This window comes from Nipponia nippon, unplaced genomic scaffold (assembly GCF_047370975.1).
Source record: "Nipponia nippon isolate SJK-2023a ecotype South Korea unplaced genomic scaffold, ASM4737097v1 scaffold_5, whole genome shotgun sequence".
NCBI lineage: Eukaryota > Metazoa > Chordata > Aves > Pelecaniformes > Threskiornithidae > Nipponia > Nipponia nippon.
The window spans coordinates 99436170-99458996 of record NW_028262369.1 but is presented as its reverse complement, the minus strand read 5'-3'; the positions used below and the strand labels follow the sequence as shown (position 1 = coordinate 99458996).

At 45.9% G+C, this 22827-nt stretch overlaps 1 protein-coding gene across 3 annotated transcripts in view; it reads right to left on the bottom strand.

The window, feature by feature from the left end:
* GALNT13 (polypeptide N-acetylgalactosaminyltransferase 13) overlaps positions 1-21517 on the bottom strand; it is a 154300-nt gene extending 132783 nt beyond the window's left edge. Inside the window, exons 1-4 of one of the 3 annotated variants that reach the window (XM_087733431.1) lie at positions 21466-21482; positions 10066-10243; positions 8115-8214; positions 7220-7468 (exon numbers count right to left, since the gene is read on the bottom strand). In XM_087733431.1, coding sequence (XP_087589557.1) covers positions 7220-7361 — 142 coding nt within the window. In that variant the 5' untranslated portion in view covers positions 7362-7468; positions 8115-8214; positions 10066-10243; positions 21466-21482. Of the gene's footprint in view, positions 1-7219; positions 7469-8114; positions 8215-10065; positions 10244-21465 lie in introns of all 3 variants that reach the window. The other 2 variants (XM_087733432.1, XM_087733433.1) reach the window with 2 other exon arrangements.
* Positions 21518-22827: the final 1310 nt, after the last annotated feature.

Here is a 22827-nt window from a genome sequence, read left to right as displayed (position 1 = left end):
CGCTACAGTAAGAAATACCTGTCAATTCATCCTTGGGTGGGAGTCCAGTGTGCTAGAAAACATGACATTTTCTGGCTGGAGCTTGTATGTTCAAACCAGTGAGCACCACATCTCTCAGTAAGACAGCCTCCATTTATTCTTCTTTTTTTTTTTTTTTTTTTTAAGTTTGCAATCAGAAAAAGACGTCTGCTATGCTAATTTTCCCTCAAGCTTCAGAAACGCTTTTTTCTTGAACTGTGTGGTGAAGATCGAGAAATAAAATTAATGTGTTGTCACAATATCCAAATCAGCACTTTAAATTTTATTTGTCAACAAATTTGTGACAAGATTTCCGTGCAATGTACATACTCATCCATCCATCTATTAAATCTTTATGGTATGCTATTAAAAATATTTGCTACCATTGTTATTGCAGGCAGTCCAATGCATACAGTAATCTGACAGATAAACAGGTTACTATGGAAACTACCCAAATGAATGCCTTGTTTTCTAAACTTGGCCATAACCCCAAACTTTTATTACAGCATCCAAATGTTTCATTCATTTGCTTTATATGATCAGAACACAGACCTTTTCTCTTTAAAAGAAACACATAAATACATTATAGGATTTGAAAAAATGAACCTTCCTCTTATACGGAGTTTTCTTCAAAATAGCATTTTAATAATTCCTACTGATTTCATGACAAATCCTTTCTGTAGCACTTGGGAACACAGTTAATAACACAGAAACAAAAATCTGCATGAAAGCATCGGACACAAAAATAATATTAAAGATTTGTCACCACGTCATGAAAATCTAAAACACACATTGACATTACAAAGCTGCATTAAAAGCATTATTCACGTTGCAAAGACAAGCAATTAAAATTACAATTTCGTCTCATTACTCATATACACTCATTTTAATTAATCACACTTTCTTTACAATTACTGTTTCAATCATGGCACATGCTCCCCATTTTATTATTTAGAGAGCAATATTTTACTTCCCTCAAGCTCACAACATATTTTAGTCTTAATCTGGACAGAAAACTGCCGACAACTGTCTTCAAAGACAGCTTTCCAAACAGAAAACACTAAATTTAAACTAACATATTTGAATTTGAAATTAAAGATTAGAGGTTTTTTTCCTGCAGTAAAGTCCTTTTCCATTTCAAATTTGTTAACCACAAATGAAGGAAAAACACTAAAACAAATGCACAAACCTTCTGACTCCAGGACGTGTTCTTCCCGTCAAGATGCCTAGAGACAAATTAAGATGCTCGCTCACCAGGCACAATAAACCAAACAGGCTCCTGGCAGGACAGAAACTCAGGGGATGATGCGATTCTCTAAGAGGATTTGAGATCATGGATAGAAGGCCACGCATCTAGCCAAAGAGATGAGGTCTTTCCATTTGTCAGAGTTACGTTCCTCCTCCTCTCAACGTAAGGAGTCATCTCACAGCACCGAACCCAAAGGGATGACGGTCTCAATTCGTGCCATAGGAAGGAGCTGCAGTAAGGAGGCGGCCGCAGTAACCGTGAAGCAGAGGTCTTGTGCACATTCAGAATTACCCCAACTAGCGGAAAATTAAAATAAAGCTTAATTGATAAGATGCCAGGCTGTCAAATCGCCTTGGCTTAGAAGTGGTCCGTAGCTTTTTTAATACGGCAGCAAGACGCGGCAGGTGCCGTTTATCGGACGGCAATCCACGGCCGCAGGGCAGCGGCACGCGGAGGAGAAGCGGGGTCTCCTGGGGCAGACAGCTCTGCTGAGAGATTCGCACCCGTCCCCTGCAGACACCCGCTCGTTCTTCCAAAAAGTGCTGGCCTTGCAACGTTCTGGCCACCTTACTCGCCACGTTACGACATCCTTGATGGCAGCTGGCTTTATTATGATGTATGTAGGCAAATATCTACAGCTTCAGTAATATATGCCATTTGTGGATTTGTTTCAAGATGTAAAACCCTTCTCTCAGCTTTTTAGGATTACGCACTGAATTTTTGTTCAAAGCACTTCATTTGTCTGTTCGGAGAACAAGACTTCCAGAGTTGTTAAGAATGTGTTTACAATCACAAAATTGCTGGAAGACAACGGAAGCAGTAAAGAGAAAGCTCAAGTCATTTTTTAAATAAAAGGACCGCGGCTTCAGCTTGTACACACCAAACCATCTTCACAAGTTCCCTTTTAATCTCGCAGCTTGGAATTTAATAGCTTTCCAGTATGGTTGAACATCTCCTTCCTTGCAAGCTCATCGTGCTGAGTAAACCGACCTCTGGTTTGTGCTTAAAAAAAAAGACTTCTGCTTTTAACAAAAATAAAAGTGTTTCCTCAAGCAGACCTGAAAGCATCCTGTCCTGCCAGCTGGGAGCGTTGTACGTTTCAGCAGAGCCATGTGCTACAAATATTAGCTTGAAGGTGATCAGTTCATAGCATGAGAAAGATTGCCCTTGCAGTCCCTTCCCTGTCCGTTTATCTGTTATTTCACCCATTCAGTCCCACATGCCCTAAACAAGACTAGATACGTTCCTCCGCACACAGGCCTGGAGAACCAGCTTCTCGGAAAGAAACAGGCCTGGCCTTGAGGAAGATTTGAAACAGAGCTGTCATGAATACTAGCACTGAATATGACCGAGTTGTACAATGCTTAGCTGGAAGCCAAACAAGAAACGCATACCGCACCAACACGGAGCGGAAGAGCCCGAGACGAGGCAGAAGATCTGACAAACCAAGCACTGTTTTCTCCGGTGTGATGCTGAATCCCCGACCGGCTCAGGTTGCAGAGAGGGTCCTTCAAGAGGCAATGCAATACATCGTCAATACACATAAACTTCAGAAACCAAGCGATGGCTATGCTATGCCTCCCATCAGTTTACTCACTGCCACGTTCCTGAAGTCCTCGTGTGCACACCCTACGGGGTAAATGTTATGGATGTCTGGCTTTTTTTGGACTTGGCAACTTGTTTCTTCCCTTCAAAGCCCTGTCTAAGCAAACTGCTGACTGGTGCACCGTGGCTCTGGGTGCTTTAGAGCCCTAAGTCACCTTTGGCTCCCACTTTTGCGGGACGGGCTACACAGACATGAAGGAAAAAGAGAGGAGGACTTCTCCCCAGACTGCTCTCTCCCATCAGGAGCACTGCTAAGTGCTGCCCTGTCCCCTTCTCCACTACACAATATGCAGTTTATTTCCATTTGGGGAGAAGCCAGACCCAGCTTCTACTTAATGTGATGCTCTCCATAAAACCTATACCTCTCTTATAGCTCTTCTGAAACGGTTTAGGCATGATCAGACCTACTCTAAACCTCTTGAAATTCAAGGCAAAACCTGAGTTTCAAGGGAAATCTCTCTGGTTTTGTGCAGCTTGCTGCAAGACACAAGGAGCCTCTGGGAATGGGAAGGGATTGCAACCCTGTTTTTACGTTATTGATTGCTCTCGAAAGAGCTTCCCAATAGTCTGTTTGATGCATGTCCTGGGAACTTACCCCTCTGTCACCTCCTCAAGATTTATCAGACAACATTGCCCAAACAACACGGCGTTGGGCACCCCGAGGTATGTTCAAACACCTACGCTGGAACATCAGGAGAAAGCAGTAGTGGCACAACTCAGCCCTGGGGATGCGGACCCTCCGCGAAGGGGAAGCAGAACTGCTGACCTACTGGTAGGTCTGCGTACGCCACTGGGAAACACAGACCGCTGAGAGGCTGTCTGGTATTAATTTTCTTCCAAAGTAGGAAATAAGTTTAAAAAATAAGTGTTGTTTCTTTCAATAGCGGCACAAAAATAGATGTAAGGACGACTTGACTGAAAGCCAGCTCGGGGTTGATTAGGATAACGCTTGCAAGTTGTTAAGCAATACCACTAACCCAGCGCAGTGACAGCTCATTTTTATAACACTCAGCTTTTACACTTGTCACTTGTACACTTAAAGATGTACAGCGAGACATCCGAGGGGGATTTCTGACAGCTCTGTTCCAGTCGGTGGACTGTCACTGCTTACAAAGACAACTTTCCAGCAGATGTTGAATTGTGAACCATTTCGAATGCAATAGTTACAACTGAAAAGGCATGGCGAGTTTACCTCTTTCACCTCTAAACACACCATTCCACGTAAGCAGAATCTTTCCTCGCTAATTAATGGCGAGGGTGATGGATTAAGTGACTTCAAATACTGGGTTACCATGCCCCATTTAAATTTCTGTTAGTATATTGATTCTTGTAGCGTCTTTTTTACTATCCTTGCGGAAATACTGTAATTATGTTGCTTTTTATGTTTACAGATAATCTGCATTCTTAATTAGAGGTATTCAGAGATTGACAAATACACTGTTAAGAAGACAAAGGTGATGGTACCCATGCAGGTACTTTACAGCAAAAAAGCAGCGCTACACTTCATTTCCATTGTAAAAGCTTGTGGCACCCACTGTAAAGAGGTTTTGGTAGTCTGCTGGACTGGAAGCTACAGAAGTTTAAAAAAACATTTCTAATTACTCCACCAGAACACACATGGTTTCAGCAGAAATAAATGAAGTCATTTTGCTAAATCTCCGTAACACAGCAAAAAATTACTCTGGATTTTTTAACTTTTCAAATGTGCATATTGACACGGCAATACATATGACTATCTACTATGACAAGAAATAGTTAGGACATTGGAAAAAAACAAAAGTCAGGCAAATTAACTTTGCATTTAGTAGACTGGAACCTAAGTTTCATTCCAGAGCACACACACTTACTTGGAACAGTCTGTGCAGCGTTTCAAGTCTGTGGATACGCCAACACAAAACCCCACCAACTACACCCTAAATCACCAAGCCCTCTATTACAGCCACCAACGACAAAAAGTGGGCTTGTTGCAATTATTTATACCAGTCTTTGTTTAGTGAATTAACAGCCCTCATCTACTAAACAATGCTTTCCTAAACCCAAAATCTTTTAAGTGAGGCTGTTCAGCGACGCTCGTTTACTGGAATTGTTGTAATTTAGCTCCATATATCACCAAGCAGAGCAGAGGTATCAGCGAAGGACATGTTTTTAAACTTACAGTATTGGCTCCCCCGACCCCCCTTTTAAACAACCGATCAAAAACTTAAGGATAAAGTAGATTAACTCTGCTTTTTCCCGTTACGTTCCTTTGTGGCAGGTGCCTTCTAGAATTTCAGTAATCTCACAAGAGAGACATGCAATCCATTTCCAATAAAACTGTGCTAGTGTCCCCAAACATTACATACACTTCCATAATTTTGTAAAAAGCATTATAATCAAATATTCTTCTGGAATCACATAGAATATGCATAGTAGAGTAACAGACTCAGTATTTCTTTTACCAGGCTTTAAAGTAGAAATGGTGTTATATATTCAATATAACTTGTTTCTGAAAACCGAGAGCAAGAAGAAGCAGTGCTGCTTTTAGCATTTCTGTGCAGAAACCTCCTCGCTTCAGAACAGGCACAGCACGCAGAATTCAGTAAGTTGAATGTAAAAGAAAAAAGTCATTTCAAGAAGTCAAATGCAACAGAATACTTAAAAATAAAAGTCCGGTATTGCATAGTATTGTGCTGACAAAAAAAAAAAAAAAAGTGTCAAAAAAGGTGAATTCATACCTGCAAGTTCCAGACATTTTCATTTGAATTGGAGTGGTGGTGGCAGGGACGTGTGGTTATGTTTGGGGTTTTTTTAGCCTCGATTGACTTAAAAGTTGTTAATGTTCAAATAAAATCTATCATTGTAATATTTAATATTTTTCTTTACAGATTATCCAATTACATAGCAAAAAATGCAACCCATTAAGGACATTTCGCAAAATGTAATCAATTTTGAGAAAATTCAAATGCATACTTCAAAACCAAGCTATGATCACTTTTCTGCCACTGACAGCACAGGTAAAATGGGTTGTTTTCTTCACGATACGCAATATTCGCACCTAATATGTGTTTAAAAATACAGTAATTCAATTACACAGGGAAAAATAAAAAAACCACCTATGACAAGCAATACCCTTATACCCTTTTCATTTGGAAAAATAACACTTTTTTTTTTTTAATATCATGTAGCTATTTCTATTATTGGAAGGTCAAAGTGAGGTCTTCCAAACACATTTTGAGTAAGGACTGCCATGTGACAAACCCATCACCAAATAGTATTTTTATTTCGAATTATTGCAAAGTTATCCACTCTACGGAGCCGTAACCCCCACGTGCTTGTAAAAGGATGACAATTATTTACCCTGTGGACAAAACTGAGGATCAGAGGTTCAACATACATATATATTTACGATGAGAGGAACAGCCGCAGACACAATTTTTGTCTACTGTCAACAGTACATGTTATAAAAGCAGCTGCACTCGTTCTAATTAAGCTTGTTTCAATCCTATTAGGGATACAAAGTATCTACCTTCTTCCCTATGCGGAACCTAAACTCCTGAGGAACAGGATGTTATTTTACAAGGAAAAACAAACACCTGTATTTCATAAATGTCTGCTCCCTCTCCTTGCGAATTTCCCATAGATTTACAGACGCAGCTGCATGCCGGAGTCAACGTTACCGTTTCTACAGGTTACTTTCAAGTTCATTGCCAGTACTAAATCCCTCCTTGGATCTTCTGGATGCACAGAAGCACACGGTCTGTCCTATGAATGACTGCTCTGGAAATAACGAACTCAAAAGCTTGCAGCTTCTGTCAAGGTTCAGTTTTCACGAACTCCCCTTTAGTAAATTACATTGCTAAAAATATTTGGAGTGAGACGAGAATCTGCTCCATCTGCATTTGAGACTTGCTCCTAATATTTTCATATGGTAGAGACAATCTATCTTTTAAAACGATTGTTTCGGCCAGAGTTAAGAGTTTAAAAGCAAGCTTACAAGTAAGTATCTTTCACAAATGAAAAGCGAATCATAGAGCATCAATTCCCTTGTAGGTCAAATGACTTCTGATAAAAGAGGTTCTTAATATGTTTACTTCGGTTTTCTCTTCCACGTATCGCAGACATTTTATATTAGTTTTGCTGAAGAAAACATGTAAGACTCAACACTTTGTTATGGCAAAGGTCAAACACTAAGATAACTGAAACTAATTCAGAAACCACTAAAGCACTGCAGAAACAAAGTACTTCAGATCTTGGTATTTTGTCTGTTTGAATTGGAAAAATAATTTAGAAAGTACAGAGAAACATCTGAGGCCAAATACTTCCCAAAAAATCTATGACCTTCAAAGACAGCTCAGACTGGGCACTTACCCCTCAGAGCAGGCAGCAGGGACCTCTCTTTCTTGTCATCACATTTATTACATTCACTGAAGTACAGAAGTAAAAAGACGTCCACAAGCACCCACATGAGAGAAGTGGCCAGAACCACCTTGCAGTAAACAAATCTCCTCATTGCTTTACTGGGTTTCTAGCTCAAACGCTGAGGAAAGACAGCAGTTGCTGAGCCGTATCAAACTCCCACAGTTAAAATCCAACATGGAAGCGAAGACGAGCATCCCACTGCAAGCAAAGAAAAAAAAGGTCTGAATGAGCTAACAAGTACACACAGTTCGAACTGAAAAATGTATAGGAACGTGCAGTGTGGAGATGTTTAAAGTATCCATTTCCTTCCATATACGCAGGTACGTTCTGTTTTCTCCCATCCTTCTATGAATACCAACCGTTTTGACTCGCATACGTCACGGACAGTCTACATAACTTGCCTTCGTTTAGAAACACACATAATATTTATATCCCTTGCATGCAATGTAACAGATTTTCATCAAGATTACACAAAAAGACAACAAAGCAGTGTTAACAGACAGTGCTGATATTTATCATTTTATTGAACATTAGACAGATGCATTAACACAAAGAACAAAACTGAAATTTTCCATTTTCCTCAGATAATGTGTTTATAACGCTATTTTAAATATGGCCTCTGAACACTACAAGCAAATTAATTTTTATCTTGCAGAAAACTTTTGAACACCACCTCACTACCATCAAAAACGCCTTGCGAAAGGATGCTTCAGGCACCCACCAACATATTTAGGCTCGTGCCTGCAACAGTAAGTTTGGTCAACAGCAGCTAAGTGGCAGGGCCTCCCTATCGACTCGCAACGCAGATCTGTAAGTTGATGGCTATTTAAAACCTCACGCTTACCATTATAAGCTGCATTCCATGTCAGGATCGGGAGTTCTGCTCCGGCCATGCTCCCAGGGCGCTATCTTAGCACTGAACCGCGGGATAACTGTCCAAGTGCCTATAAAAGAACACAAACAGAAGAAAGTCCTTATCGCTTGACTGTCTTTTCTAGTACATAAAGAAGTTTCTTATAATTAAAAAAAAAAGCTCTTGTAAGTTTTGTCCACGTGTTAACCTACCTATCTCAATAAAACGTAATTTTATACATAACACTTTTCTATCTTAGCTCTGAAAAACCTTCAGCTTTTCGATCCAGCAGTATCACAACGGGTAACTTCCCTGCCTTAACTCCCTCCTGGCCGGGCTTTCTTTACGCATCGCCACGCTCCTGCCAGGCTACCCCACCCTGCCCATCACCCTCTGCTGAAATGGGCCGCTGTCCCTCCAGCGGGACCTCCCCGAGGAGCACCCCTCATGCCAGCTCCCGCAGCACCCAGGGCGACGAGAACCGGACAACCAGTCCGGTTCATCTCCTTGTTTGAGCAGCAGCATGCCAGGTGAAAACCAGTGCTTCCGTAACGGGTCATTTTCATTTTAAATCGTTCCCAAAGATAAGAAATTTACACTACATTTTAATTGCAGTTCATCTGAACCAATGCGATGGAAGAGATGGAATGATTTAAATGCAGTTTTTCAAATTAGTCGTGAAGCGCTATTTTACTATGTAATCATTAATAAAGTTTTCCATCTGTCTTAAATATAAACACAACCAATAGCTCTTTTTCTTGCTGAAGTGATTTGCAGCCAATTGATTTAAAATTTCAAGGGCTCAGGAATCCTTGTTTCAGGTTAGCACAATTCATTTTCATGCTAGTCAACAGGAACAGTTTAATTATAGGAAGAAAATTACAAAGAAAAAACAAATTAACAGAGATCTTCATTAGAAAAAAAGAGAGGAGAAAACAGCTGAAGTGTTAATTCTCCCCACGCAGTCGCTGTCACCATGGTGGCTGTAATTGGCTTTTGTAGTGTCGAGTACAATAGTTATTTGTTCAGCACCAGCTGAGATACAAAGGCACTTCCTCCCCGAGCTCTTAATAATAAAGAAGAATTTTTTCTTCCTTCTTCAGTTCTTGGTTTAATATAAGCGAGTAAACCTCAGAAGCGTAGCAGTCATTGATGGGCGATTGGAAAAATCTTCTGTTCCCAGCGCTGTGCGGTTTTTAAAGAAATAGCCTGTACGGGAACCGCTGCGGTCTGCCACGACGCGTTAGCTAGCTGCGCAGCTTTCGGGCCTCTGAATAACCGCAGTGCAACAGGCGATTATGAAGTTAGCAGCAACGATGGCAAACGTCTTTTTTACAGTAGTTAACGTTCAGATTCAATATTCCTCCTCTTTCCTAAAAAAAGCTGCTTTAATCTTTTGAAGTCCAGCTACTGGAGGGTACTTCTACTCCCGTGTGTGCACAGCATCGCCCTGGGGGGACAGGCAGCGCAGCCTGCTGCGAAGCTGCGCCAGGGGAGGTTTGGGTTGGATATTAGGAAAAACTTCTTCCCCCAAAGGGCTGTCAGGCCCTGGCCCAGGCTGCCCAGGGCAGGGGCTGAGTCCCCGTCCCTGGAGGGATTTAAAAGCCGGGTAGACGTGGTGCTCGAGGACATGGTTTAGTGGTGGGCTTGGCAGTGCTGGGTTAACGGTTGGACTCGATGATCTTAAAGGTCTTTTCCAACCTTAATGATTCTATGATTCTATGAGATGCCTTTGGCCTCAAGCTCTAACCATTAACCCAGTCCTGGGTTGCTTTACTACAAATCGGAGGATTCCTAGTGGCAAAGAACCAAGCTTCCTACTCTTCATGTGCTAGAAATACCTTTTTTTTTTTTTTATGGAAGAAATTAAAGTATTTCATTGCCCAGAGAAAAACCACCAGCAGCTATTGTAACCTCGCAGCCCGTTACTCTGCAAACATACCCGTAAATGCCGTAGGAAAGCTGACCTGTCGATAAGCACGAGGCAGCTGGGGAGGACTCCAGTTTTTCTTGGAACGCAAGTTTCCAAGCCACGCTACAAGAGCTGTCCGTTCGGGGTGGAGGGAGCGTGCAGACAGGCGGCCTGCGGAGGAACCCGCTGGGAACACCACGTTTCGCTCCTGTGGGATGAGGAGTTAAGACCAAATGGTTGAAGAGGGACCACTGGTTTTCTACGTGGTCTTTTGGTGGCAGCCACCCTTCCCGCCGTAGACAGGGCTGGCCAGCTCAGCCCCTCCTCTGGGTGTACGTGAATTTCAATTAAGGTTTATTTGAACAAATAAAATAAGCAAAAATCCGTGCATATTGAATACCAAAGGGATACACATACGCCACCAAGACAGGCTAATTGATCTTTTTTTTCCTTCAGTCTAGTGCTTGGGTTGAATTTGGAAAAAATATAGTTTTGGACAGAATGATTTTTTTAATAAAATGAAAGTTTATAATTTGGATTTTTTTTTTCCCACCTAGTTCTGCTTCAAGGTGGAAGCATCTCCCCTCTCCCTTTCTTCCCCTTCCCTGAACCTCACATTTGCAAAAAAATTCACAATCATTTTGACTAGCCAAGAGAGCGTTTTTCAGCAAGTATTAGAAATAAAAAAATATATGAAAGCTAGGGCTAGGCAAATAGGAGCAAGGTTCTCCTTCTCCAATTTGAGATAACATAAAACAGAGAAGAAAAAATATTTCATCAAGGTCCAGACCACCTCACACTGAGGATGCTTCTGCCCAAATATCCATGTTCCTCTCAATGCACTTGTGGATTTTGAATGCTTTTCAGCCCCCATAAATGCTTTATATTACAATTCCTTAAGAGATAATTTAATTAGTATGTCTTAAAAAAATATCAGGTGCAAAGGTTTACACCAAGAACTAGATACAATGGCTACTAACCCAAAAAACAAACAAAAATAAAACAGCAGCGTGCCTTTGGCTGCCTTTCCAAGATTTCTTAGCAGTAAATAAGAAAGTTAAGCAGAGTTGTGGCTGTAATAAGAATCACACTCAGCATTTTCTCCACTTTCCTCCCGAGTACAGACACCACTGACCTGCTTACTCTGCACTTGGAGCGCAAGCCACTCACGTACGAAAGCATGGTTTGAACAGGTACCACTCCGTTCCCATCACACGAGGAAAACATCAGCGCTCCGTAAGAGGACCACTGAAAGTTCAAGCACTCCAAAAAACCCAAAACAAACAAACAAACAACCCCACAAGCCACAAAGAGCCAGAATTGGGGAGCGTGAGGTAATTCCCCAAGCACATGTGTATTATGACCTTGCCACCCGCGTTTTCCCGCAAGCCTTCGGCACTCCGCCACCCTCACCACCAGCCTCTCCACTGACACACGCTGGTTCCAGGCTCCCAGCTGGGGCCCCTCTGCCACTCTGCTGCTTCTTTCCCACCTTGCACTAAGTCCACCTCCCAGTCTTCTCTGTCCTCAGCTCTCCTGCCCCACCACTGCCACAATGGAATGAAAGGCAGGCTTTTCTTAGAATCACAGAATCGTTAAGGTTGGAAAAAGACTCTTAAGATCGTCAAGTCCAACCCTTAATGCAGCACTGCCAAGCCCACAACTAAACCATATCCCCAGGCACCACATCTCCCCATCTTCTAAATCCCTCCAGGGATGGGGACTCAGCCCCTGCCCTGGGCAGCCTGGGCCAGGGCCTGGCAGCCCTTTGGGGGAAGAAGTTTTTCCCAATATCCAACCTAACCCTGCCCTGGCGCAGCTTGAGGCCGTTCCCTCTCGTCCCAGCGCTTGTTCCTGGGGAGAAGAGACCGACCCCCCCGGCTCCAGCCTCCTTTCAGGCAGTTGCAGAGAGCGATGAGGGCTCCCCTCAGCCTCCTCTTCTCCAGGCTGAGCGCCCCCAGCTCCCCCAGCCGCTCCTCCCCAGCCTTGGGCTCCAGCCCCTGCCCCAGCCTCGCTGCCCTGCTCTGGCCACGCTCCAGCCCCTCCATGGCCGCCTTGGGGTGAGGGGCCCAGCGCTGAGCACAGCATTCGAGGGGCGGCCTCACCAGTGCCCAGCACAGGGGGACGATCCCTGCCCTGGTCCTGCTGGCCACACTGTTCCTGATACAGGCCAGGATGCCATTGGCCCTCTTGGCCACCTGAGCACACTGCTGGCTCATGTTCAGGCGGCTGTCAACCAGCACCCCCAGGCCCTTTCCCACCGGGCAACTCCCAGCCGCTCCTCCCCACACCTGCAGCGGTGCCTGGGGTTGTTGTGCCCCAAGTGCAGGACCCAGCCCTGAGCCTTGTTGAATCTCATACAGTTGGCCTCGGCCCATCGACCCAGCCTGGCCAGGGCCCTCCGTAGGGCCTTCCTGCCCTCCAGCAGATCAACACTCCCACCCAACTTGGTGTCACCTGCAAACTGACTGAGGGTGCCCTCTATCCCCTCGTCCAGATCATTGATACAGATATTAAACAGGACTGTTCCCAATACTGAGCCCCAGGGAGCACCACTTGTGACCGGCCACCAACTGGATTTAACTTCTTGTCGAGTGTCTCCTTCTCCTCTCATTTCCCAAGGCCCATTACCAGTTTTTAACGTCTCCTTGCTCAGCTACTTCAGATGCCCAGGCAGCATCCTCAGCGCCCTCCTCCACCCTTTTTCCCTCCAACCCCAGCCTCCTTTTCCGAGCAGCTGATTCTCTCTTTGCCTCCAAATACCTGTTTCTCTCCAAGGGCCAGGCTCTTCTGCTCAGCTGGAACAACGCTGCAAAGGACGGCCAGCCCGCACCGCTGGCACGTGAGATGCAGGCAGCCAGGACACGGTCTGGTGACCAACAGCCACGAGCAGAAGGGACCTCTCAATGTACAGAGTAACGAGGTTTTCAGGAAGAGGAGGAAGGTAAATATGCTGGGGTTTTGAGCTACCACTTCGAAGAATAAAGCTAATTTAAAAACAGTATCTAGCAGCAACAAAGCGAGGGAAATTCCTGCCCCAAAAAACTGCAGTTTGGCAGTGTTATAAGCAATAAAAAAAAAGGTTTTATAATAGAAAACAGTATGCAAATTTAGAAATCATCTGCATTGCCAGCTTTTCCTCAAACTGCTACAGTAAAATGCTGTGGTAAGAGAATGTTATGGAGGTTGCAAATCCAAGCTCCGAAAAACTGGCAGAATTAAAGATAGCTGCAAAACCTTGACTTGCCTTTCTCATGTACTAAAAAAATCCCCTCTGCAGAGCCCACTTCCACTGAATGCACACAGCAGATCAGATTTGGTAAAACAAAGCAATTGTTCAGTATTTCTTCTTGTAACTCACCACATGGCCCCATGCCCTGTTTATTTCATACCAGCCAAGCCATGCACAGAATGAACAATATTTAATTTTCTCAGGGGCTCAAAGCCACAGCATCCATCGCTACTCTATCCAGTTGCCTCAAAAGCTTTTAATTCACTTTCACGGTATCTCTGTGAGATAAAAAAAAATATTATCCCCTCTGTAGAAACAATGGGAGCACAGACTGAGGCCAAGACTTTGAAAAGCATTCACCAGTTTTGCTCCCCTGGTGATGCTCCTGGAGTCACACGCTTCAAAGTCTGACATGCAGCCCACGTCAGTGCATCGATCCAGCGAAAGCCCCAATTCTTCAGCCAGTATTTTCCTACCAGTGCTGAAAAGGGGCCAGCCCCTAGGTCTCACTTGCTTGGATCCCTCAAAGCCATCCCTCCCCTCCAACCCTGCTCCAGCAGGATCAGCACCCACCCCGTGAGAGGCGGCTCCGGTCTGTCCCTGGGCATGCTCCTCAACACCCACACTGGAGAGGGAAAGACCAAAGCTGCCGAAGCGACAGAGTGGTCTGTGAAGTGATAAGCATAATCTTCATTTCTTGACTTAATGGACTAAAAGTATTAAAACTACAAATATACTGCACATAAAAATGTCTTCTAAGGTCTTAACTGAAATCTTTTAGCTTCTAGACAGCTTTTTGAAGCACTGAACATGGCTTTTTGTAACATGCCTGTTGATCATCTTCATCTGGGCTCCTCTAAGGAGCACCCACCTGATTCACAGACCAATAAGCCATTCTCCTCCAACTGCTTTTTGTCTTCACACTTTCTTAGTGAGACTTGTGGCAATTTCAGGCTCTGTTGTGGACTTAAGAGACATAAATTGCAGCAACAGAGAGGTGGGGGTTAGAGAAGTCCAACACAGCAGCACTTCAAGCACTACACACAAAAACTGTATTCTGAAGAAACTTAACAGAACTGTATCTCCACACATTTTCCAACGGCCAGTTGCTGTAAATCAGTATGAGCACATCCTTGAATGCCCCCTTAATCTGTTGCCACTTTTAGGACTCAATATGAATTAAGCATCCTAATCCTTGCACAAGACAGAAATAAACTGTTTACAAAAGTTCCTCCAAGGAAAATCAGAATTGCCCGATTTATCACTCAGCACTTTTACCGATTTCATATAGAAGCACAGAGTCCATCTACGTCCTACAACTGTGATTACATCTTCCAAATTAACATCAGAACTACTCTGACCTCAGTCCAACCTCCCAATCCTGTGAGACCGCAACCTGTGCAAAGCAACTTCTGTTAGCCACCTATACTCCCAAAATGACTAACGACACCTAGATGCTCAGATAAGAAAGGCTACAAACTGCAAAGTTATGATTATGAAAGTATTGTTTCAAAACAAAACAGTCAATTTCTTATGGAACTAAATCTAAAATAGAGCTGAACATCATTTTTCGAGTCAACGTTGATCTTAATGTTAGCCATAAAAGCTTAATTAATTGCCTACAGGAGCTAGGGCCTGATAAAAATGCAGCTTAATCTACCATGTATTATAGGAACACGCACCGGACGTGAGGAGGAACGCTATACCTCCTTCCTTTGCCAGATGTGGCCACATCTGCATGCATCTACAGCGTGCTGCGGTGCAGCATCAGGCAGCAGTTGCCTAGCAACTGGGGGGGATGCTCCCCTGGGTACCAGGCTCTGCCGAAAGCCCCCCGAGCTGCCCAGCCGCTCCCTGCTTCCCAATCTGTCACCAGAGGCAGCACAGGTAACTGGTGACACTAGCCCGGCTTCCCAGGCTGCTGGGAGGGCTGGGTACCGAAACACCCAGGAATCCCACCAGCACCCTGAAGCCTGTCTCGCAGGAGGAGGAAAAGGAGGCCTGCCTCTGCCTCCCGGTCAGGACACGCTTAAGGCAAGTTTGGCTACATGCTAGAAGAGCTTTAACCGGCAGGATGATGATAGCAGTAGAGGAACAGCAAACAGAGCAAAACAGGCTCCAGCGATACCTGTGCTGCCACGACAGTGGCTTGCTTTCTCAGAGGACAAGGGATACAGCTGTGTTTCCAAAGCACGTCGTGGTTCTTACTGCGGTTAAGTAGCACACGTCGTGGGTGCAATGCTTCACAGTTGAAAAGCAGAATCAAAAATGCCTCTTCCTGATAGTCCGTTATTTGTACAGGTGTTTTATAGTATAGATTTGATTAAATATCACTGCATACAGCTGCACATTTCCACAGAGACTATTTCCCCGATACCTCTGCATAGCACCAAACTACACACAGAACTCCTCCTCCTCTACCTCCCTCTATACTAACAGTACTGAGGGGAAAAAAATATGCTGGGGGGGGGGGGGGGGGGGCAGAAAACGATCTTCGCTGACCTTTTGGGGTACATATCCATTACTGTATACAGCCTTCAGATGGCAGGCGCATTAGAAAGATGAGTAAGCGGATAGAGTTGCATTACTGTTATGACTCCAGTGGTAATCTCCTGCTTTTCATTATTTAACTGAGGCATGCTGCGTTTTCTAGTGAATCTGTTAGTTGTCATGTAGACCATTCTTTTAACGTATGTGACTTAACACCTCAGTCAGCACTGAAATTTATCCTGTTTGACATCTCTATATGTTAGCAAGCATCTCAATTCACAGCCTTTCAAACGTCCCTCTCATACATACTTGAAAGAATTTAGGCTAAAGGCAAAGAAATGGAAACCTTAGGATGGCCACAGATACTGCTATGATGTTGACCACACGAGTACTGTATATGAGAATACCAGATCATTTTATGAAGCAGTTAATTCAGCCATATAAATTACTGCTCTTGACAAATCCTTGTTATAATGCAACATTTGACACTCAAGTGATGCACATATTAATGAACACTGAGCTCGTGACAGTAGCAGAATACTTAATTTTTAAAAAATGAATGCAACTCAGTAGTAAAAAAGCGTCCATAAAGCCCTCTGGTGAAGTAGTGTTTCAACCTTTCAGAGCCGATCTATAGTGCACGTCTGCTCTGTCAGAGCCATTTGGATCAGACTTCTGCAAGAGATGGGTAGCTCAGCTGAAGAGTAATCAGAAAGCAGTTTGCCGGAAGAAATTCCAAAGCAGAAATAAGAGCGATCACAAATGTCTTTTTCACACCTAAGGAAGGCCGACCAGAGTTCAGCTCATCTGAAATCTAAAGTTTCCAGCCTTCACCTCTAATAAATCAGAGGATGAACACGACTGTTTCTGTAGCTTCCCCGTGATTCACTGAAGCTGCAGGAGTAAAACCAGACAACAACAATATTTAAGTGCCAGTCACAAAAAGATTCGGCATTATTATTTTTGTCAATCCCTGCTGCAGAATCAGAGCCCAACGCAGGCAGTACTGCACCGAATGGCAATTAGCCAGCGTGAACTGACAAAACTCTATTAAAACACAACCGCATCCATGCACGCTAGCATCAGGGTATCGTGGTATATGATCTAACGAGCTAAAGCCCACTGCTTCAGCTTTGGGTAAAATGTGCTACATTGCATTATAAATTAAATTTATCAGAGTTGCTACAAAAGCAATTATCATTAAAAAACTGAAAAGGCAAGCCTGCTTTAAGAACTATTAAGGTTTGCAACCCTATCTTTCTAAGGCATACCTTAATTTTAAACTAAACATGTTAAAAATATATTTTGCCTACAAGAATCTTATGACTAGATTGATCTAACCAAACCTTAATATATACTACACTCTCCAAAAACCACGAATCATCATCTAATGCCATAAGCGGTTTATTAATTCATGTACAGCTATCTGAAGAACTTATAATGCTAGAACTGTCAGTCTCCGAGATCAATACAGGAAGCTCTTGCACATTTAGTAAGAAGGAGGGAAAAAAAAAAAGGAAAAAAAAATCAGGTGTCTCTAGTTAGAGCTATCCAGTGTTTTGTGTTTTAAGAATTAGTTTCTCCCCCTCTCCCCTTTCCTGAAATAGGCTGCTTGACATTTAAAAATAGACCTATTCTTCATCTTAAAATGCATTTCCGTGACTCAGAAATTAAAGTGGAAAAGACTTATTAATTCATCTAACCAAACTTCTTTGTAATAAAAGTCTACCCTTTTGCATTGCTTTGTTCAGACTGGAGTCAGGCAATGACTAGCACCCGTTTCTCCCAGAATCGCTACCTCAAAGCACCACATCCCCAATAGCCAGACAAGAAAAGCTTTTTGTGTTCAGAGCCACCTCACTGTAAGCCGCTTAGCTTGCAATGATGTCAAATTTGTGAAGAATTTATCTGGGTTTACTCCCTTCTTTAAAGTCCATGCCTGTAGATAACTAGCCTTGTACTAAACAGGCTGTTTGTACCGATGCGGTGGCACAAAGCACCAAAAACATAAAACCAACCAAAAAAAAAAAAAAAAAAAAAAGACCCTAAAAGAATATGGGCATAAACTCAACACCCAAATATCAAAAGACAATCCCAGGTGCTATCACGTATTGGAAGCTCACAGAGGAAGCGCAAAAATCTTCCTCTCATTCCTTTTTCCACATTCTTCCCCCAAAGAACAGCCCATCTAATACCAGATATAAACAAAGAGAGGACTTTGGTCACCAACCTGACGGGTTTCTCCTTGCCGTGACAGCCAGCCCTAGTGTCTGCCCTCTCTCCAACCCACACCGATGGCCCCGCCGGGTGACAGGCAGGCAGCCCCTGGCAAGCTGCCGCACGACCTCGTCACAGCTAATTAGCAGACAAACCCGACTATATTTATTCCATTTTCAGATGGTGGGTGCTCTCCCACATACCAGTGAAATTAAAAAGTAACAAGTACTTGAGTGGTATTGACAACTTGACAGATACCACCCAGGATAAGTTTTCTAGCTCCTCAAACAAGAACAAAACGCTGGAGCAAGTCAGGCAGCGACACAACGACCAGGGAAAAGCTACGGGGCTAGCATCCGAGGATGAACGCAGCCCAAGCAGCTGCAGCCACCTACCAGAGGATTTCCCCACAAACCTCTGGCAAACGCATGGCTTGCCAGCGCGGACGCCACGCGTCCCACCGAGACAGAGGGCCAGCTGCCCAGCCACCCGGCCGTGCCGACGCACTCGTTACCAACATCACGCTAACACTGAAAAATAACTAAACACTCACATTGCGCCCATCCTGCTGATCACATGGACGAAGATATTTGTGTGTGGAGATAATACTACAAACCCAAAACTTTAACAGCTGGAACCAGAGCATCACTAAAGAAATAACCACTGCCTTCTGTAAGACAGTCTCCTACATGAGTCCTGGTCGTAAGAGTGATTCCGTACTACGCTGCATCACCCAAAAGGGCTGTACGTCTGTCTGCGTGCAGGTCAAGGCCACGGCGGGCATAAGCCTGTGCTCGGCACCGTGCAGTCCTAGCGCAGGAGAGCCGGAGCACAGCGCTCATCCGTAGCCGCCGACTCGAACCTGAAGATCGGTCAAGTGAACAGCGACAGTGAGGCATTCCTGCTGACGTGAGCTGGGAGGGCGTGCCGCCAAGGGACGCTGCCGCTGCATCAATGGAAAACAGGCATTTCACCTGTTTTGGGAGGAGGAGGACCCACGGATTCTTTTTTCTACATACCAAGGCCAAAGGAACTTATTTATAACGCTGGGAAATCAGACCTCCCTCACTTCTTCCAATCCAACAGAACAACAGTCTTGAAAAAAAGCCAAGTTTGTGAATACTAAAAAGGCCATTTCTGACAACCAGTAAGTTGTCACATCGTACTTACTCTAACTTGAAACTGCTCATCACAAAAGTAGTAGAATATGCACTGTGCAATCCTTTTTTTTAACTCATCTCAAAGGTTTTGAAGAAACCAGGTTTGTTAAAAGTACGCAGGTCTCACTATATTGGATTAAAAAAAAACAACCACCACCACCACACGTATTTTCCCATGTTCCTAAAAGTGATGTATAGCCAAATGGAACTCAATTCTCCCATATTTTCAGGGAAAGTATTCTCTTGAATTCACCTGTTGTTAATGTACAAAACCCACTAGAATTGTGTCTTACATAGAAAAATATTATGAGGTTTCCTAGTTTCTTATTTCCAAGCGATTCAGCTTTTCTTCTTTGGCCTTAATTTTTCTGTCATCTGACAGTGGGGTTAGGTAGTCCTCAACCCTATTTTGCCTCAACCCAAAACAACTGCACTTAACGTTACAAGGAAAGTAATGCAGCCCGATTCTGCCCATTCCCAAATATAAACTGGCCATAAGCTTTTGCTATGCCTAATAAGGAATGTTTTTACAACTTAGTCTTCCCTAGGAGTAGGGGTTTTGGGGGTATGGATGGTGGGAACAGATATCACCCCTCTTCTTCATGAACGGTCAGGAAGAATCATAGCTTTTTCCGGGGCAGGCGGGAGAGGCAGGTGTTAACAGACATAAATCCCAGAACTGTGTAGGCTTACGTCCTCCCCTTCAGTCTTCATTTGTGCCTGAAAGGCACAGTTGTTTATACTCGTATTTTCTTACAGCTCATCCGCAGTCAAACCAGAGACTGCAAGTCCGGCTTTCTACCCTATTTTACCAGCATCAGCATCTCCTGATAGCGCACACTCATCTTCGGGAACTTGCAAACACTGATCACTTGTGTAGGAACACAAAGATAAGAAAACACAGCATGTTTTGTTTCTTAGAACACTGCTTCAGTGAAGAAATCACTTCTAAACCTCAAAAAACTAATCCCAAGGCAATCCAAATTTATGCCATATTACACACTCTCAGCTTAATGCCGTCCAAAACCACTTTTTATAAACAACAACAAAAAAAATCCTAAAGCATTTATAGTAACAGGCCTATCTAAAAAATTATCAAAAGATAAAGTACCACTTGCCAAGTTATACCAAATTTTTTAACTGTCCTCATTAGCCTTAGCACCTTGGCATGGTTTTACTGATGAACACAGAACATCAAGATCACGGGTAATCAGATGTGCTATCAGCCAAGGGCACAACAGGGGGAAACTAAAAAAAAAAAAAAAAAAAAAAAAGACTACTTGAAAAACACCACCAGCTTTAAGGCCTCATTTCTTTCCTCAAAGTCCAGTAGCCACGAACCAGTTAAAATAATCTTTGCCTCTTGCTTTCCTCTGCATAATTCTGAGCATGCCTTAATCTCCTATTAATCTTCTCTTACTATTTCCAGTCACCCAGGAGCACCCAAACAAACATTCAGCCCATTCTCATTCTGCAACAAAGAAGAAATAACGGCAGCTCTAGCAGTTATTTTTTTTCTTTACTATTTCAGATTGATAACATTTCTTATCAAAACCTGTAAAATAAACTTTATTTTCTGTTAGCTCGAAAGAAGTTTTTACCCAATTCTCGGGAAAACAGCCGGCATCCGAACTTCATAACGTTCTGAAGAAAAACCCTAGCTGCAAAGCAGCTGTGCCAGATCTCACTTACGCTGGGTTTTGACGGTTTTCCCTGGCCCGAAAGGACCAGGAGCGGCTAGCGAAATCCTAGCGGCGCTGGCCACGGAGAGCCGGCGCTGGGAGCGCGGCAGCGAGCCGGGCTGACGGGCGGCCGGCAGCTCGGGAACCTACGGCTGAGATTTACAGCCCAAAACGTTGTTGCATCCCTACCATAAATATACTCCAGCTGTAGCCTTCCTGCCACATTTAGATCTTGTCTCGTAACCTCAAAAAGCAGCGACAACAGGAGTTCATTAGGGAGAAAACCGCATGCCAGGGCTCGGACTGAATCACAGTTTGTCACACGTCGCTGCCCGGAGCCGCTGCTCCAGCTCAGCCTCAGCCCTGCTTAAAAACAGCTCCCCACCGCGTAAAAACCGGCCTGGGACCGGTAGGAAAGGCGGCGGGCTTGGGATAAGGACGGTGTTATCCCCGAAGCGCCTCGCCCAGCGCACGGCTGCCCCGGTACCAGCGGCGGCCCCCGGCCGCCCGCGGACGCTCCAACGCCACGCACCGAAAGCTGACCGACGAGGCGGGGGGGAGCCGGGGGGACGAACCCCGCTCCTGTCAGGCACCGCGCCCGGCTCCGGCCCGCCCCCGCCCGGGGACCCGCCGGCCGCTCCCCGCTTACCTGCGGCGGGACGCGGCGGCCCCGGCCCCGCGCTCAGCAGCGCCGCCGCCCGCCCGGGGCAGAGCGCGGCGCCGCCGCCGCCCTCCTCCTCCTCATGGCCGCCGAGGCGCGGCGGGACAGCGGCCCCGGGGCTGCGCTGGGCTCGGCTCCACGCCGGTGCCTCGCCGGGTCGGTGGCCGCGCCTCAGCCGCCGCCGCCGCCGCCGCCGCCGCCTCTTCTTCTTCTTCTTCTCCTCCTCCGCTGCCGCCGCCGCGCCGCCCAATGGCTGCGGCGGCGCGGGCAGCGCCCGGCTCCCGCGATACTTGGGGCCGGCCCGGCGGAGCGGGGAGGCGGACGGGCGTCCCCGCAGCGGGCGCGGAGCCTGCCGCGGGCGGGCAGGTGCGGGGAGGCGGCCCCTCGCCTCACAAATAGCGGCTGGCGGGAGGCGGGGAGAGGCGCTGAGGGGCGCGGGCGGTGCCGCCGCCGGGTCCCCGCCGTGAGGCGATCCCCTCCGCCCCGGGACGCCCCTCTCGCGGGTGGGAGCCTGGCGAAGGGGAGCGGCCGGCGGAGCGCAGGGCAGCCTCCCCGCCCTCCCGCCCGCTGCCGAGGCCGGGCGGCGGCTCCCCCGCGGGCTGCGGGGGCGGGAGGCGGGCGCCTCGCCGGTGCGTCCCCGTCAGCGACCTGTTAGTCCCCGAGGGACGGCGGCGTAGGGAAGGGGGGAGCCCACCCCAGCAGCCCCGGCCCCTCTGTGGGACCGAAGGCGTTCGTGCTGCAGGGCAGCGGCGGGGGCGGCGAGGCCGGGCTGGTTTGCACCAGCGCCCGGCGCTGTCTGCGGGCTCTTGGTCGGCTACCGGTCATCGGCAGCGTGAGGGCGGCTGCCTCGCCTTCCTGCCGCCGCAGCCTGCAGCTGAGGTAGCCGGGTCACCCTTTCGGTGGGTTATTAGACGTGATTTCTTAACGCTTTCTCCAGCTCCCAGTAGCAGTAGCACACGCGCTCCCGTTGCTCCAGCAGCGCGCGGGCATTGGCCACCCTGACCCGCTAGCCCCGGCCCCGGTTGCAGGAGAACCTGGAGTAACTCGCGGCTGCATGTCAAATGTCAGAATGTTGCATTAAAAAAAAAGAAACTCGATCAGCCATTGCTGAGACACGTGCCCCGAAGCAGATTTAGGACAAGAGGGAACGGCCTCAAGCTGCACCAGGGCAGGGTTAGGTTGGATATTGGGAAGAACTTCTTCCCCCAAAGGGCTGTCAGGCCCTGGCCCAGGCTGCCCAGGGCAGGGGCTGGGTCCCCATCCCTGGGGGGATTTAAAAGAAGGGCAGACGTGGTGCTCGAGGACATGGGTTAGTGGTGGGCTTGGCAGTGCTGGGTTAATGGTTGGACT